Source organism: Colossoma macropomum, unplaced genomic scaffold, assembly GCF_904425465.1.
Source record: "Colossoma macropomum unplaced genomic scaffold, Colossoma_macropomum, whole genome shotgun sequence".
NCBI classification, from domain to species: Eukaryota; Metazoa; Chordata; class Actinopteri; order Characiformes; family Serrasalmidae; genus Colossoma; species Colossoma macropomum.
Window position 1 is genome coordinate 31056935 of NW_023494784.1, and position 18432 is coordinate 31075366.

The 18432-nt window shown below is 39.2% G+C and overlaps 1 protein-coding gene across 1 annotated transcript; it reads right to left on the reverse strand.

The window, feature by feature from the left end:
- Window positions 1–169: 169 nt before the first annotated feature.
- On the reverse strand, window positions 170–18428 carry fer1l6 (fer-1 like family member 6). The gene is made up of 42 exons (XM_036568404.1): window positions 18228–18428; window positions 17947–18029; window positions 17643–17766; window positions 17502–17556; window positions 17229–17360; window positions 17058–17120; window positions 16888–16966; window positions 16651–16807; window positions 15999–16185; window positions 15306–15498; window positions 14261–14583; window positions 13595–13703; window positions 13314–13494; window positions 13108–13228; window positions 12921–13021; window positions 11864–11954; window positions 11613–11732; window positions 11306–11458; window positions 10707–10884; window positions 10437–10561; window positions 10061–10195; window positions 9296–9445; window positions 7675–7782; window positions 7411–7572; window positions 7140–7320; window positions 6607–6731; window positions 5939–6067; window positions 5806–5851; window positions 5655–5699; window positions 4645–4721; window positions 4396–4524; window positions 4174–4305; window positions 3603–3730; window positions 3318–3488; window positions 3041–3195; window positions 2800–2942; window positions 2430–2518; window positions 2246–2344; window positions 1862–2103; window positions 789–946; window positions 547–647; window positions 170–350 (listed from the first exon to the last, which is right to left on the reverse strand). The coding sequence occupies exons 1-42, from the start codon at window positions 18260–18262 to the stop codon at window positions 170–172; spliced, it is 5496 nt and encodes a 1831-aa protein (XP_036424297.1). The 5' UTR covers window positions 18263–18428.
- Window positions 18429–18432: the final 4 nt, after the last annotated feature.

Below are 18432 nucleotides of genomic sequence, written 5' to 3' on the forward strand. Positions count from 1 at the left end.
TCACAGCATCTTTAGATTCATGTATTTACAGGCCTCCATTTCAGTGGTTTATTAATATGTTGCTTTCCAAAATAAGAGAGACTGTTAATATAAAGACTAGTCCCTTACAGTGCATGTATCTGACATCAATTCTGTTGGTAGCCCAACTCCTCTTATCTAAAATGATTGATCATCCGCTGACAATCTTATTGCTGATAGCCCCTGGAAGTGTGTAGAAGAGCAAGGCAAGAAATAGTGCCACAATCAGCAGCACCAGGGCAATTATGATGTACTTCTTATAGTTCTTCCAGATCAGATGGAAGAAACACTTAAAAGGATTCACAAACCAGGAGAATGTGGTATCAGGCCGACTAGAAGAGAACAAAATGTTATTGACTTAAAAACTGAACTGTTTTTTTTTTAAATAGTAGACTACTAAAACCATTCAGTTACAAGCAACGAAAGCCTGGAAAAACATTCAGCAATACTACTACAGACATTACTCCACCCTTTAAGCTAATGATGTAAGTAGTAATGTATCAAATATAACTACAGCATTAGTCTTACTTGGGTTTTTCTAGAGGTTCTGGCTCCTTGCGTGCTCGACCTACTGGGTTCTTCTCTGCTTCTTCAGCTGTTACCAAGTGGAACTCAGCCTCTACTTTCCCCTAGATCCATTGGAATAAATAATTCAGTAATGTGTAGTGGTGGTAATAATGATTTTCATTCATTAAATTCCTTAACCTGTAACTTTCACACAAGACAAATTTAGAGAAGTCCCTCTCAGAATATACCAAGGAGTTACATACCGTGAGCTCCTCGGCTTTCACGAAAGGCCACCAGCCTTTTGCGCGTTTCTGTTGGAAGATGGAGATGTTCTCATTGCTGTCTTTCAGCATCTCCATCTTACAGTCTTTTGCTGTTTTAGCACCACGTGGAAACCCATGCAGGTCCAACTCTACTGTGCCTGGAAAAAACGAAATTCAGACATGACCTCTAAACTGAAAAAACGAAAATTTACGGACATATACACAACTCTAAACTGAAGAAGCCGTTACGGAGAAAAGGATACTGACTTTTTATTTTTATTTTTTTCAGAAGAATGGTTTGGCTACCCCAGAGTCCAGACTTCAACATCATGGGAAATACTTGGATTATGAGAAGCAGAAAATGTAACCAACTTCTAAGACTGAACTTTAAAGATGTGGAAGAAATATCCCTGCAGATTTCTTTGAAAAACCGAAAGCAAGTCTGAAAGCTACAACCCTGTTTCAAAAACGTTGGGACGCTATGCAAAATGTAAATCCTATACCATGCAAGGATGGGAAAACATTTGATAATTGGTCTTCTCAGCTCCCAAACGCTTTCAGAGGGTTGTTAAAAGGAGGTGATGCAACACAGAGCAACACAGTGGGACAGGGGCAAACATGTCCCAGTCTCAACTTTTTTGACAGGTGTTGCTGGCATCAAATTCAAAATGGTCTTATATTTTTCAAAAAACAATGAAGAAAACATTTGACATTTGATGTGTTGTCTTTGTATGATTCTCAATTAAATATAGGGTTTAAATGATTTGCACATCACTGCATTCTGTTTGTATTTACATTTTGTACATCACAACTTTTTTGGAAACAAGGTTGTATAATGAAGGCAAAGAGTGGACACAATAATTATGGAAAAATTGTTATAATTAACTTTCTAAATATAATAAGTTGTTGCTTTTTCCCTGACACTGCACAATGAATAACTTGTACCCTAATGGCTGTTCTTACTTGAACTTAAATAAATAAAAAGGTGGTCTCTGACTTCTGCACAGTACTTTATACGTAATCCTAAAATGAAGACTCCCCTGTTAAATATTAGCATAATTTATATGTCTTACCCAGGAAGTCATCAGAAGACAGTCTCTCAAAGTCCCACACCTGCATAACTAAGACTGCAGGCAGCTTCTGCTCCGTCTTGTCCAGGGAGAAGATGTTCTCCCGCTTGTTGACCACCACCAGCTTCTCAGCAGGGAGGTAGTGGAAGGGGAACACAAAGCGCCAGTTGAAGTTGCCCTCACCAGTCAGAGAGTTGTAGTGAACGTCTGTTTCCTGGGCATCATCTTCAAGACCCTTCAGCCATCTGAGGCAACAGAGAAGGAACTTACCGTGTTCTTTCAGGTACCATATCCTTTTATGTGTTTATTACCTCAAGAGTGACAGAACACAGACAGGGGAACTATTTACAGTCTTTTAAACTAGACAAACATACAGCACACAGTTACCCTTTGACATAGATGTCACTTGACTGTTGCCCTGTTATGAAATTGGTGTCTTCCAAAATGACGTCTTCTGTGTTCCAGATAATGATCCTCAGCTCATACCTGGGTAAATAAAAAGTACTCCAGACTGCACAATATAGATATTATTTAAGATGTGGCCAGTTTGTTAGTAAATAACCAGTATTACCCTTTGGGTTTGCGGGGAGAAATATCCACCGGAGGTCCAGGATGAGGCATGTCCATAGGAAACATGTCTACCCACATCTGCACCTGGCCCTAGAGAACAAACAGAAATGGGAAAAAATACTCTTTATCTCTGAAATATTCACTAGCTTCTGGCCTGTAAAATGATTACTGACCAGCTGTAAAGATAAAGTTTGGAGTCATCGTAATTTCAAATCATAATAATAAACAACACACACACAACGTTTGAAAAACGCTGTTGCCAATAAAGGAGAATCCATTAGTTTCTAAAGCGTTCACATACTCCATCAACGCCCATACTACACTAAATTAATAGGTGAGCTATGAATCAGCTTAATACAGATAAGAATTACCTGGTCCATGCCAGGCTTGTCCTTTAGGTAAAGAGTCCGGGTCTCAATGTGTTCTGGCACCAGTTGGCAGCCCACATCTGGCATTTCTTCCCACCTGCGCAGTACTTTCAGAGCCAGATGTTCATAAGACTCCACTATCTGATCTGAAACATGAAAGCATTCTCTCAGCACAACACTTGCAGGTCACACTGTGAGAATATTCATCTTCAGGAATCCTTTTCTTCAATGGAATTACTGTTACCCTCATCAACAAAGACGGTTTTGCCAGTGTAGACTTTTTCTCCAATGCTGATTCTTCCGGGAGTGAAACGGGGGCTACCAAGTCTGTTTTCCTTGCAGAGCTTAATCAGCAGGTCAGTTGGCTTAATACAGTCTCTCCATGCATTGTATCCATCGCTAGCAGTGATAGAAAAAAATAAGCACAACAATACAAGTTGTCATAGTTGGTAAGAAAAAAAAAGTAAACAAGAAATCAAAGCTCTATCAAAGAGTTATATAATAATTAGTTGTATTCTCACATGGCATATTCAGCAGGGATCCCACAAGTAGCACGGTGTCTGCTGAAAAAGCGGTTCTCCAAATCTATGTGTGTCTCACCAATCAAATCATCACCACCAACAACATCGTAGTCATAGATGAGAATCCTCAGTAAAGATTCCTTGGGGAAGGAGGCCTGAATTTCAAAGGATCTGACAGACAGAAATATTTCACTCCACAGGTCTTTGTAAATCACAGCATTTTATCACAGAAGAACAGCATTCGCTTAACGTTCTCGCTTCTTGATTAAGTGGCCAAATCCTTACCTCCCAAACACTGGGTTGAGTTGTTTTGGGATGTAGTTGTCTCTGTCCTTGATGACAGTTTTACCAAGTTTCAGTACAATGTAAGGATCCGCCTTACCATCAGGATCGGCTGGATGGAGGTTGGATGCCTAATATTTCACAATTAAAGCAGCATGTCACACAATCCACAGTTCAATCTGTGATTATTTGGAGGAAAATATACTGCATCTTCTACTATGTGGTACCAGTAAAGAATGTCATAGTAAAATTAATTCCTACAGACTAAAGTCAGTACGGCTTCAATAATTTTACCAAGAATAATGAGGAAACTGCTCAACTCCATAACTAAAAAATCTATTTATGGAAGCCAAGACATATAAAATTGCACTCTCTGCAACGATATTTCATTTCTTTAACATTATATTGTACTTCATATACGTTATATTGTGTATGTAGACTGTTCTGTATGAAGACTGTCCTATAAAAATCATCTGTTATGCCTTATGTCAAGGTTGGATTCAAAACATTTAAAAAATATATTACAGGCACCTAATGTTGGATACGTTTCTGAATGAGTTAGTTGGAAACTTACTGAAACAATGTACACTCGAATAAGTACATTCACAGGAGCGTTGGCTGGAATCCCCTGATTTATCTTATACTCCCAGGTATCCAAACCCTTACCCTCACCACCTTCAGGCAGCTTATACAGACAGAATCTGCCCTGTGGAAAGACATTTAAACAGAAATATATATTTGTTTTTCATCTAAACAGAGGATTTTTCTCATGTGTAATAACAAGTGTGCAACTCACCTTGAAATTTCCAACAAACCTCTCAACACTAGAGCCATCTTCCTCATTTGCTTTGCCACGATACAGCTCAAAGGTTTTCACCCAGTCATCAAAAGGGCCAAACTCAGCCTCAAGCTCTTTGTCATATACCTGTGAGTGGAAGTAAGAGTGTGGGTCATTTTAAATCAAGTGATTCTAAAACTACACTATAGTGCTATGAACAGGCTCTAGATGATTATGTAACAGCAGCATCAGTACTTTGAATATTACCTTTAAGGTTGCTAATTTGGGCTGTTCACCCACACTCCTGAAGCTCATCTGCTTTTTCTTCTCTTTCATTCCTGTAGCTTAAAAGTAAAAAATGACATTACATGTAAGTAATATTCATGTTACAGTGTTGTGGTGAAATTTCCCAAAACAATTCTTTTATCAGGTGAAGAACACAGCCACTTAATTAGAAACACCTACACAGTTTGAGACAACAGACTGCCATGTACAATATGTGTTAACCTCTAGCCTTTCATCAGTGGTTACTCTCTGACCACATTGTTTCTCTTGACTGGATATTTTTGGGTGGGGGATTACACAATCAGCAGTGATACTGAGGGGGCAACCTGCCATGAATTACACTTTATTATTTGCAGCATATTGCAGACACTCGCATCCAGAGAGACAATCCATCATGTTTCAGAGGAAACAAAGCATAAATGAGTTTTCCAGAGGCAGCCTAAAACAGAAGTACTTCTGCCCAATTGAATGCACTACGGAATGTGACGCTTTCCTAAAAAACATTCTTTAAAGCGCTGTGGCGATGCGTGCATTTGTGACAGTTCCACATTGACTATCCCTTCATAGAACTCTGTCCTTGCTTGTAACTTTGAAATGTATTTACATGCCCTAAATCACTCAAAGAGCCCTTTAACAATTAATACCCTTGTACACTGTACTAATCATAAGTTGACGTAATACACCTCTTGTAACTGTATCTGTGAACGTGCCTGCAATAAGGCAGTTAGAAGTTATATGGTGGCTGGTGAGTAGAAGTTCAAGTTAGGTGTTTCTGAAGTAGATAAGGAGCGTACACCCATCTAAATGTGCTGAATCCTTATCACTGAAAACAACAGATAAAATGTCATTGACATTCATTGTTTTATATATGGAAGAAATCTCAAAATAACCTTTTTGGGGAAAATACTACTGTCTTCCCCAGTTCTTTCGGCCACCACACTAAAACTGGAATGAGAGCATGTAACAGACTGGATATTCTCAACTATTCTTACCCATATTGGTTAATCCTTCCGAGAGCAAGCTCTGAAGAGGAGGTACTGTAATACATCACAACACAGGCATGTTTGACTGTGAATAAAACTTTGACACATTCCAGCTGAGTTAATGGTTAAAGTAACTGAGTGGTGAGTTCAAATATCTTACCAGCTTCATAGAGGTTTGGAAATGGATTGGCCTCCCTTTGTTTTGACTGTAGATGAAAATGTCACATGTGAGACCAGCAAGTAATAAATACAACAAATTTATGATTGTACTGGTGAGAAGGGCTTATTCTGACCATTTGGATCTTCTCCACTGAAGCGTAGTACTTAGACCACCAGTCAATGACACAGTCAGCAGACTCATCAGCAGCAGTGCGTTTCTTCCTTTTTGTAGACCTTCGCTTGCTCTTTTTAGACTCTCTGTCCTGTATGGAAAAGTCAAAGCTACACGTAAACAGGAGCCCTGAATACATGAAGCATTGAGCCTGTATGTTTGTGTGTTGCTTCTGTTAACCCTTTAAAATCCCAGTCTTATTACATACTAAGGCTTATTTTTCAGTAACTACAGGAACTTCAATGCAAACTGACTGAGCTATTCTTAGGTTATAGAAGTGTGTAATGAAACTGGCCCGCCAGTGGACCCTGGCCATTTAGAATCAGAATCACTTTATTTCTCCAAGTATGTAACACATACATGAACTTTGTCTAGGTGAGCACACACACATATAACATGTAACATACTGAACAGACCAGTCAAGCAAACATACTGTATTTAACTAAAGGAAAATTAAAATAAAAATGCTATAAATCGAATAGGATAATAAATAATAAAGAGCCATGGAGGAGCTAAAGAGAAGTGTGAATAAGTACATATTCAGATAAGAATACTTCTACATATGCAGGTCTGATGACATAGCCTATAAAAATTACTATTAACAGAATGTTATTTAAGGGGTTAACTCACCTTCTTGTCTGGAGGCAATGGCTCAGTCATAGGAGGAGGTTTGGGTGTCTCCTCCTGCTCTATGTTGATGTAAATGTCCTCAGTTGATTGTGCTTCAATGATTTCTGGTCCAGGAAGTGATGCAGCTAGGAAATAATGTTCATTTAGTGTCAGTTGAACTGATATAATAAGAAATGATGATATGGAAGTATAGACTGCCGGTTAAAGGTCACCTTGCCTTCTTATGAAATTTTTAAAGCTTCTGTGTAATTTTCTTTCCGTTATGTTTTCCATTTTTTTTCCTGTTGCTGGAAAATTAGTAACTTGTACTTGGCTGTTTTGACTGGAAATTAAATAAAGGAAGGGTCTCTGACTTTTGCACCCTACTGTATTTACACCTGTGATGTTTTACTCCAAATGAATCTGGTTAGTCTTTACTATGTTAAGAAAACATGTTCATTTGTAATTTGAAAAGCTTGGTGTCCCCAAACCTTTAATAGGCAGTACATGTTATGATTCAATGAGATTGCATGGCTAAAATTAAACCCCATTACGCTCTATGATGGCTGGCTCCTGTTGCTGTGGTCTGGGAGGTGGTAGGGATGGAGGGGTGTATTTGAACAGGCCCAGATTATTAATAACGTGGCTGCCCACTAGAGTGCTCCTGCCAAACGCTCTCCAGTCCACCACAGTGATAGAGAGTGGAGGGTGGAGGTATTCGTCTTCAGGCAGCTCCTGCACAAAGGAAGGTCACCATAATGCTGAAGGCACAAAACATGTTGAGAACAGAAGGAAATGAGAACATTTTTAGAGTGTCAGCATTACCACTTCAAAAGAGTCCACAAGCATGCTGAAGTTTGGGTGGCTCTTGTAGCTCTGTATCACGGAGGAGTTGACTCCTTTTCCTGCACACTCTATGAAGACTTGAGGCCGATCCACAGACAGAAGCTGTACCTTCTTCAGCTCTCTTAGACCCCAGAACAGAACCTAAATCCCACACACAGTTACACATTATGGAATGTTATTATTTAGTAATCTTCATTTTTATGACTGCTCTTACGTAAACCTGCACGTTAATTTTAAACTCACCTCAATTCTGTACTTGCAGAGCACGGGTCGGATGTATGAAGGCACAGGGTAGATCTGGCCTTCTGGCTGATCTAATGGAGGTAGAAGGTGTTTTCTTTTCTTTGAAACCTAGGGGTGTATTAAGGATTCAGTAACAACAAAATATAACAAGGTGCAAACAAATGCACAGAAATATGCAGTGGTAACTTTTCTGGTAAAGGAAAAAACATTCTTTTATTTTACAACACATTTCAAAAAAAGTTGGGATAAGGCCAACAAAGACTGGTAAACTTGTGTAATGCTAAAAACACCTGGTGGAACAACTAATTAGGCTAATTGGCAACAGGTCAGTAACAAGACTTATGTATGAACATATAAAAAGAGCATCCCAGAGAGGCTGAGTCTCTCAGAAGTAAAGATGGGGACTGGTTCACCACTGGCTAAAAACCAGTATTGGATGGCCATGATACTTGGGCCCTCAGGCAGCACTGCATTAAAAACAGACATGATTCTGTAGTGGAAATCATTGCATGGGCTCAGGAACACTTCTGGTAAAACCGCTGTGTGTGAACACAGTTTATCGCTGCATCCATTAATGCAAGTTAAAACTCTATCATTGCAAAGAAGAAACAATATATGAGCAGGATCTAGAAATGCCTCCACCTTCTCTGAGCCCGAGCTAATATTTCAAAAATTTGAAATCCTTTTTAGGAAATCACGGACGCTGCATCCTCTTGGCTAAAGAGGAGAGGGACCACCCAGCTTTTTATCACTACATAGTTCAAAAGTCAGCATCTGTGATGGTATGGGGTGCATTAGTGCACATGGCAAGGGTGACTTGCACATCTGTGAAGGCACCATTACAGCTGAACAATAAATACAGGTTTTGGAGCAAGATGTCGTCTTTTGCAGGTAATGCTTTGCTTTTTTCAGCAAGACAATGCCAAACCACTTTCTGCATGTATTACAACAGTATGGCTCCATAGTAAAAGAGTCTGGGTTCTAAACTGGCCTGCCTGTAGTCCAGACTTGTCACCCAACATTCCTTTGAAAACATTTGGTACATTATGAAACAAGAAATATGACAAAGCAGACCACAAACTGAGCAGCTAAATTCCTGTATGAAGCAAGAATGGGAAAACATTTCACTTTCAATACTACAGCAATTGGTCTTCTCGGTACCCAAACACTTTTTGCTAAAAGTGATGCAACACAGTAATAAACATCCCCCTCTTCACTCTTTCCACCAATCTCTTGCAAAATTGGGCATTTTTTTAGATTTACAAATTTGCTACAACAAATTTGCCAGAGGAATCCTGGCATAGTTACAGTTGCTAGGCTATGGAGGACCAACTGGGTAAACCAATTTGCTACAGCACCACCCTGAGGCAGACCAGTGCTGCATCTCTAGTTACTTAAAAGACAGAAGCTCGCCGATTGGTAGGTGCAACAGACTAAACAATGACCTACTTAGGGGATTCTGGAACCCCCCATGACACCCTGTGTTTTGCACCTTGTGTATAAGTATACTCATATGAAACAATCTCATCATACATGTGGTAAAATAGTGAGTGCATTTTTGTATCCAATGATTTGACAGCTGACAAAGTACAGTAGAACACTTGTATGTTCTAGTCCTTACCTCAATGAGCTCAAAAGCTCCAAGTATGTCCCCACCTGACAAGCTGCCGCAGAAGAGGGGACTGTACTGCAAAAGAGGAGGTGTGTATGACTCCTCAGCGAGCTTGACCTCTGGGATGGCTACAGTGGAGCCCAGATACTCTGGCTTACCCTGTGAATTAGAGCATTGCTATTAAAAGATTTTCAATATAAACAACTCAACATTTAAAAGTGATGCATGTATGGAAGTAAAAATGGAAGAATGGAAGTACTTTCAATATTTACAATCATCAAATTTCATCGCCCGTGCAATACATTGCTGCACTATTCATTTTTCCAGCACTGCTTAGAAGAGCAATGGATATAAGTCATAGTCAAATTAAAAATAATATTGTACATAATACTTAAAACTTTAAACATTAATTTGAAATATAATTTTTAATTTAACTATTTTTACTGCTGCAGACTATATAGGCAGATCTATAAGTAAACGTGTTGTTTTTTTGTGACATCATAAAGACAGTGATTTCAAAACTAGCTTTGAGTGAATGGGAAGTGAATGAGATGTTTTGAAACTTTAACAATGTTTATATACTACAAGGAAAAGCAAGGAAAATTACATTTTAAATGATACAGGTCCTTCAGTTGTCCTTACTTAAATTGGACAGAACAAAGGGTGTATTCATCCGCACCTTATCCTACTCAATAATCCATTACCTCCTTATCCAGTAAATTTTAAAACCTTCTTAAAAAGCTGTCATTTGGAAACGAACAGTGTTTTTTTTACCAGAGCATCATCATCGTAGACTTCAATAGTAATGAGAGGTGGTTCTTGCAGCAGTTCACTGAGCATGCCATGCAGAGGCAGTCTGTCCATTATCAGCATTTGGTTCCAGGTTGGTGTAAGAGTCTGGTTAATGATCTAAAGGAAAAGAAGTTGGATGCACTTATGATCCTCAGTCATTTAAATACAACCTCCACTCTGTGTGAGCATCTCTCACTGCTCAGTGTTTAACATATTTTGAAGTGAAAGGACAAAATTAAGAAATTTCTGTTACAGAATTACTTTGTAGATACACTAAAACTTCAAAACTCCAACACTATGTACATGTTCAACTATACATATCTGTCAGTGAGACTCCCATCAGAATGCAGATGCTTACTGCAGTACGCTGGGTGTTGGACAGGAATGACACCCTTGCAAAGGGGTCTGAGAGGCCTGAGTTGTCTGCTGCAATAAGCCCCCGTGCCTGGTACATGTGAGCCCTCAGCTGAAACTCATGTCGTTCTGGAGAAAAGAAGAGAGATTAATTATGATCTGCATTAGCATCTTACAACCACCAGAGGGCTCCAATTACCAAAACTGCCTCGAGTCCACTTAATTTCATGAAAACCAAAACTACTTGCGACTCTTTATACCAGCAGGATGGTACCTTTGTACAGCAAGCTCTCAGGAGGAGTGCTGCTGCTCTCTTCTAATGATACCCCCTGCAGTTCAAAGCCTGCTGGGAGATTCTTCAGCATATGGGAGGTGTCTCTACAGTTGCCTAGCCAGAGATATACATCCACTTTAGCCTGCACTGCCCAGGTTGCTCCATGCTTCCCAGGGGGCTAAGAAAGAAAAAAAATATTGTTAAAGTTTGGAAATGCTGGAAAAGAGAACAAAACATCCTAAAAGATCTGTCTGCTGTACACTAACTAAGGAAAGGAATGGCAGCAGTTTACAAACACTGTCAAAAGTCTGAGGACACCTTGCCTTCTTACAGTGCTTGATTTTCACTGTTTAGTAAAAATAACAAAGTTGATTTTAGTCATAACATAAAATAGCTGTTCACTAATACTTTGGGTATATTTTACAGCACTCAGCTTCATGTTCATGTGTCTTCTTTCATATGAAGAGCAAGTTTTTGCTTAAATAATGTACTTTCAAACTGATACAGAAAACAGGCTTAACTGTGGTGAAAACATCTTCAAGCTGGGTGTCACCAAACTTTTAGTAGAGTGTATATATAATGATTCAAATGACTGGTACCTTAAGGAACAGGGTGCTGATCTTGCCACAGTCTTTACCTCTCTCCACAGGATCGTCAGAGTACAGCAGGTGGCGAGCAGGGAGGCGGGAATATGCCACACGTTTATTATTACTAAGCATCCACACAAATACATCTGGCAGTGTATGCTGGGGCTGAGACCAGAATGAAAAACAGAGGATGATATTTTTAAGAGTGGTAAAGACACTCAGATATGTACTGTACTGTAATACTGTACTGTATGTTCATGCACACACACATAAAGACAAAGCTGTGCACAAAAGTGCTCATAAAAAGCTGTGTAATGACCTCTTCCACCAGGAACCTGATTCTTTGAGTGAGCTTCCGTGACTCTGTCAGCATCTCTTTGATGGTCAGGGCTTTTCTTTTGGGCTCAGTGATGCTTTCTGCCACCTCTATCATACTTTCCTGAAGAAAGGAGAGCAATAAAGAAACATAGAAGACCTGACAAAGCATCACGACCAGGGACCCAAACAACTGCATTTCTCAAAGAGAAACGTAAAGGCTTAGGCTGATATGTGGCACTGCCTTCCCCTCACCAGCTGCTGTTTGCACAGGGTAAGTCTCTTCTTATCCAGCATGGTCAGATGAGCTCCTTTGACCTTCTTTTCAGCGAAAGCAATAAACTCCCTAGAGATAGTTTGCAAAATTGCAAAATAACAAAGAGCAATGTTTTACATAAGCAGTAATGTACACAATTATCATCTTACCCCATATGTATTTGGTAATGTCCAAAGTTTACTTTTTTGGAGTTAAAAAGTAATGTAAGCTTTCTGTTGTGTGTAAAAGTCTGGGCGCCAATAAGTTAGCACAGTTAGCAAGTTAGCAATAAGTTAGCACATCCTGTACAGAGAACGCACTTCTCCACATTTTAATGCACAATTAATTGCTTAATTTAACATATTGAATAAAATCAAATGTGGTCTGTACAAAAGTTAGGAAATCAACAAAACATGTAATTTCACAGGGATATTGAAACGTGCATACAACAGTATGCCCCACATATTAGCACGGCTAAAGCATCAGCATGGCTAAATCGGCTCAAACGTTGTTCTCAACTTGATTACGTGGTTTCTGACAATTCATGACATACTGTTATTTATAACAAAAATCATGAGCTTCATGAATGCTGCTACTACTGTTTTGCTTATACAATGTACTTTTTATGCTTTCACTGTAACTTTAAATCATATAACAAAACGTGATTTTAAGGGCCCATATCCTACTTTTTTGTTGCTTTTGGCAGCACATGCGGTGTTCAGGTTCATGAACCAAAATCAGTCATAATTAATATTAACATGACCATTTTCCAGCTTTCCTTCTGACTGTTTTTGTTAATGTGCTTTTAAGCTGGATATATGTAAATGACCCCTGTTCTGATTGTCTGTCCTTATTCAAAAACATTCTAAGCTTTAAGACTCATAAATGAATGAGTGGGGCTAATTTGCTGCAGGCTGAATGGGTGGATAAATGACAACATATAACAGCTTTTACAAACTACATCTGAATCTTTTATTTTAAAAAGTGAGAAACATTCAGTTTTCCATGATATGGGCCCTTTAAGGTGATGCTTGGAAGACCTCAGCTGCTCTGTACCTGGCATCTTTGCAAAATTCGCGCAATACAGCATGCATCAGAGGCTCCACTCCTGGCTCCATCACCTTGTCCATCTGTGCTACCTTGGCCACTCCCTCTTCCTGGATCAGACATAACATTATTATAATCATGTAAGCTCTCAGTTGCTCACATGATGCAAACTGCCAACAGACGTGTGTTAACTTACAAACATAAGTGCTATTCTATCCAGCATGTTAGAATGATGAAGGCGGTACGTTCGGTCCTCCCAGCTGCTCCGCACATGGATACAGGGCTTCCATGTTGAAATGGGTAAATAATAGTATGTCCTGCACAGATAAGATAGTAGTACTGTACCGAAACCCTTTAAAATACGTGATAGAAATTGGCATAAGAGTACAAGAGTGAGCCTACCTGTTTCCATCTCCGAGAATAGGCTTCTCTGGCCGTGTGGTGGACTTGCAGGACGCTGATGACTGAGCTTCCAGAAGAGGGCTGGTCATGGCTCCTTCTTGACTTGAATGATCAGATCCCTTCTCTGCCTTTTTCTTAGAAGTTGGTAGGGCAGCACCATCTATCAAGTTACCATAGTTTCCTGAAGAACCAAAATACAATGCAAGTATAAATTCAGTACATCACGAGACTACTGAGAACCATATGTTCAATCAATTATATATGAATTTAACCAGAGGTACCAATGGTGAACTCAAAGCTGATGGGTTTGTCTCCAATCCTCCTGTCAATCAAAGTAGCCTCAAATAAAGCACCAAAGAGCAGGAAGCTTTCCTTGTCTTCATCTCTGACCTTGACAAACAAAACATTACAAATAAATGCTGTCTCTAATTATAGATATAAGAATGAGACAAGAGCACACAGTCTTGAAAAAGATGGTTCTTCAATAATTCTTTAATAAAGGGAATGGTTCTGTTTAGATCCATGAGTTCATTATAGAACCATTTCCATTCTCAATGGTTCTTTGCATGGTGAAATGGTTCTTCAGATCAATAGAGAATATGTTGTATACGGTTCTATAAAGCAGTGATTCCCAACCCTGGTCCTGGAGGACCCCCGTGCCCTGCACATGTTTGTGTTTTCCTGCCAAAACAGACCCACTTCAATGCAGGAAGGGTTTGTTAATTAGCGGATTAGATAGATCAGGTGTGTTGGGAGCAGAGCTAACACTAAGACCATGTGTGGGGCAGGGGTGCTTCAAAACCAGTGTTGGGAACCACTGCTATATAGCACTAAAAGGGTTCTGCTATTGTTACAAGCTTGACATCATAACAATAGAATAACTTTTTTTGGTGCTACATAGAACCATTTTCAGGTTACATGTTTTACTGAGAGTATAAGTTCTTTACCATTTGTGGGGTGTCCACAGGCAGCACCATGACCCCCATTTTCTCCTCCTCTCCTCCAACTGCTCCTCCTGTCCCAATTTTGGGGTCTTTACCAGCAGTTTTCCCTCCCTTCACATCTTTCAAAGGCATCTTCAGGGAGAACACAGACTTAGACTCAACTCCTCCTGTTAGGATCTCTACAGCCAGCTGGATGTACAGCCTCCCTCGATAGGACACTCCTTCACCTATTCCCTCGTTCATTTCTTGGCTATCATCCACTAGTGTAGAGTTACGAGGTGAACCATAGATGTTAATCCATGACGGTCCAAACGTGGGGAGGAAACCTAGGCAGGGAAGTGAAACGATGAAAAATGCAGCTTAAGCAGTCTTGAATGCTGGTCAGGATGCATCTGGTCAAATTTAATTTGGTAAAAAATATAACAGTACAGAACTGTGCAAAAGTCAAGGCACCTAAGCAAATTGCCTAAAACTATTCATCTGGACAAGAACTACAGTATTTATTTTCTTATAAAAACACAATATAGCATTAGAAGAAATACACACTAACATGAATGCATTTGAACACAGGTTTGGTTCCAGATTTCTCCTCAATTCCCACAGGAATCACATGGATTTGTTAAATTCCAGCAGCACATCTGGTTTACTTTAATAAAGGACTGATTAACCCACCCAGGTATTGGATGGTAGACACAAATAATACTAGGCTTCCACAATTTGGAAATAAAAAGGGGTTTGTTAAACAAAGACACTGACAAAATCATAGAACCAGTTTGTTTTATATTAGTAGATTATGCATAAAAATATAAAAATAGATGTGTTTTTATTCTAAAATTAGCATTTTTCTGAGCAACAAAAGCTTATTGTCCAAATAAATGGCTTTTATTTTCCCAGGTGCCTAAGACTTCTGCACATACTGTATGTCTGTAATGAAATAATTTTACAATAACATATAAGAAACATGTAATATTTCATGTGTCATGTGAAAATCATAACATTCTTTCTTTTTTAAAACAACAGAAATGAACTTTGAGTAACTGATCTGTACCCTTATCTCCATCTTGGTCATTAGAGATTCTGTGAAGATCGATGTAGTGAGTCCCAATGGCCACATCATTCATGCTACCTTCGTCCAGTACCTGGATCTTCAGTCTCTGGCACAAAGGAGGAAACATCTCCTTAAACACCACCTGCTCATACCATTCAGGGTCTGCTGTACTCTTCTGTGTGGATGTCCGTGCCTGTTAAAAGCACAGAGTCAAACAAAGAAGTTGAATAATCTGTTATAAACGTCCCTGTTGATGCTCACCAGAGGCAGTAAGTAGACACATTTACTCAGTTACATGTGCTTAAGTACAATTTTGATGGATTTATTCTTTCTTGAGTATTTTTCAAATCAAAATATTACATTGATTTCCACTCAAGTATATTTGTGAGGTTACAAATTAGTGCTAAATACTTAGTAACTAGCTCCTTTTTGTGGTTAATGTCTGTGTGGTCACACCACTGACTTTGCTTGAGTATATTTTTAGTGCATCAAAAAGAGAGGAATAGGACCTAAGGACCTTTTTTTTTTTTTGAAAGGTACTTTTACATCTGCTTGAGTCATTTTTTCAGTAATGGAACAAAATTTTTAGTGGACTGTGGGTTTAGACTACTCCACCCTACTCCAGGGATCACTGGACAGCCGAGTTTATTCAATACTGCTCAACAGTAAATACTACTTACTAAATAGACTTACCACCTGGCCAAAGAATGACACCACCACGTACGGATCTATGAGAGCTGTGTTGTCACTAACAAAGGCTTTGGTCACATTGGCCATGATGCTCGAGTTCATTCTGGGAAGACCCTCTGCTTTGTATACTTTCACATAATAGGTAGCCCATGGGCGCATAGACGGGAAACCTTCAGGCAGCAGTGGGTTCCTGGATCAAAACAACAATGGTCATTGGAGAAGGTCAGTGTTTGAATAATATAAGCAGTAGGGTATTCCAGCGAGGCAAGGTGGCTAATCAGAAACCGTCTCAAACAGGGAACACATATTGCTGCTGTCGGAATAAAACCTCATATCTCCATTTTTGTCATTTTCCAGTTTTTGACAGAACGTGAAAATACCTGCTGCCCTTTACATTGTGTGTAAATTTTATCATGAATGGAACAAAATAAATGGAACAGAAGTACTTGGGGAAAAAGTCTGGTTCCATTGACTTACATTAAAAGTAAAGTACATTTTTTCCTTCTTCTTTAAAGTTACCATTTTGGAGATACTACTACATACTAAAAGCAACCCTGTATGAGCACATATATGAGTACAAGACGCACATAGTGTAAAGCCCATCCCCTATTTCGCCCTGTGTAAATAGAAAATAATAAATAAAATGAGCAATTACTTTTCTATCTGCTCTTCAGCATCACTGAACTTCTGAGAACGGGAGGACAAATCCCCTTTCCCTGCCACGCTGATGTCACACTTGAGGTGACCTTTGACCCCTGTGCTGATATCTGTAGGATCAATAAGTGCTGCCCACTTATTGACAAATTGATGACCTGGTACAGAAAAGAAGTAGTTTAGATTTTGAAAATAATAAGACTGAAGAGCTATTTCATTTAAATATAGGAGATCTTACCAGGCTGGTTGTAGACGGTTCCAACATCAATCTTGAATGTCCCAATACAGTAGCTTTTCATGATCTTTGAATGCATCACCTTTATAAAAAAGATCAAGTCAGCACACCAAAATTAAATCTGGATGGCACAGGCTTAGGAAAAACTTGATGATCTGTGCTTAAATACTTACTGATAGTTTAATGACTTTGTCAAAAAAGATTTCTTGGTGGGCAAAGAAGTCAAACACAAAATACTGTAGGGAAGTAAACAGTAATTTAGTTATACAGTATATGGCATTAAAAATTCTACTCAAATCCACTGAAATATCCAATGGTGAAACTATGGAGTAAAGGCAAGTCACCTCATTGTAAAATGGTGCATTTGTCCCCTCTTTGACTGAAGTTTGTTTCTTTTCATCTCCAATTTCAATCACCACACTGGGATCAATGTTCTCGCCCACCAACTGTCTAGCTTCTGTGATATTGATGGAGATCTTTGGAGATTTAGTCATAAAGATAGTCATTTCTTTATCAACTCTGCATTTCATCACCATAATCAAACACTAAAATGAAATATTCTATAGTGTAATCAGATGCTACTCCTGTCTCAATATGAACTGTAATGGCACCTCTACCTGGAAAGCCTGTGGCCTGCTCTCACTTTCCAAAATCTTGGCTGCAGGTTTGGCTCTGTTAAGACATTATAAAGTGCAACAAGCATGTAGATACATATGTGAACCAGTATTGAACTGGGTAAATAAGGGAGAGTTTGCTACCTCTTTGTATTGATCACTTGTCTGAAGGGGAGGCAAACAGAGGCGCCGGCTTCACTGCCACTTTCAGGGTTTTCAAGGTCTAAAACTGGTGCCTCATCAGGAACAGCTTCGACCTCAGATTCATCTAGAAGGATTATGTTTAATCAAAGCCATGTTCATCTACAAGTACAGTTACAGCGGTCAGCGTATGTCTGAAATCCTGGATCAGTTTGCAGTCTGTCAGCCGTCAACAATTACATGGTGTTAATCCCCATTAAGGGCTCAGCATCTTTACATGAGCTTGTGTTTGCTTTGAAGGCTGTACCTTGAGCACCTTTGTTTGCAAAGACTAGACCTTTGCCGGCTTTCTTTTTCCTCTTCTTCATTTTTATTCCAAATACATTTTTGCTGGAAAACATGAACAAATATTGGTCTATGTAAGATCCAAATGTATTTCTCTTTTCTCTCTCTCTCACATACATAATCACATGAGGAACATGTGAAATCTGCACATCAAATCAACAACTAGATCTACTTCACTATGTGGAAGTGAAATTTAATTTCCCTCTCATTTCTTTGTCATATTAATCATATTATGATGCTTACCTTTGCGACGGTGAGCCGTCTTTGTCTTGATCCATCCTTTCGTTTCACAACAAACATCAAAATACTAATGAAAGCTGTCTATTACAGTCCATCAGGCCACAGGGAATATGAAAGATGCCTATGCGATGGTTTTCCAATCGAATTCATGAATGTATCGCTTGACACCTCCTCAATACAGACAGTGCAGTGGAATTAACACACCCTC

Bases quoted from the DNA above. Each gene is read 5' to 3' on its own strand.
- fer1l6 (XM_036568404.1), bottom strand. From the start codon at position 18,262: ATGGATCAAGACAAAGACGGCTCACCGTCGCAAAG. The intron at 16,808-16,887 runs GTAAGATCTCCT...TTTCTGTACCAG, and splicing joins AACCGTCTACAACCAGCCTG to GTCATCAATTTGTCAATAAG. The intron at 2,519-2,799 runs GTAATTCTTATC...TTTGTTCTCTAG, and splicing joins ACAAGCCTGGCATGGACCAG to GGCCAGGTGCAGATGTGGGT.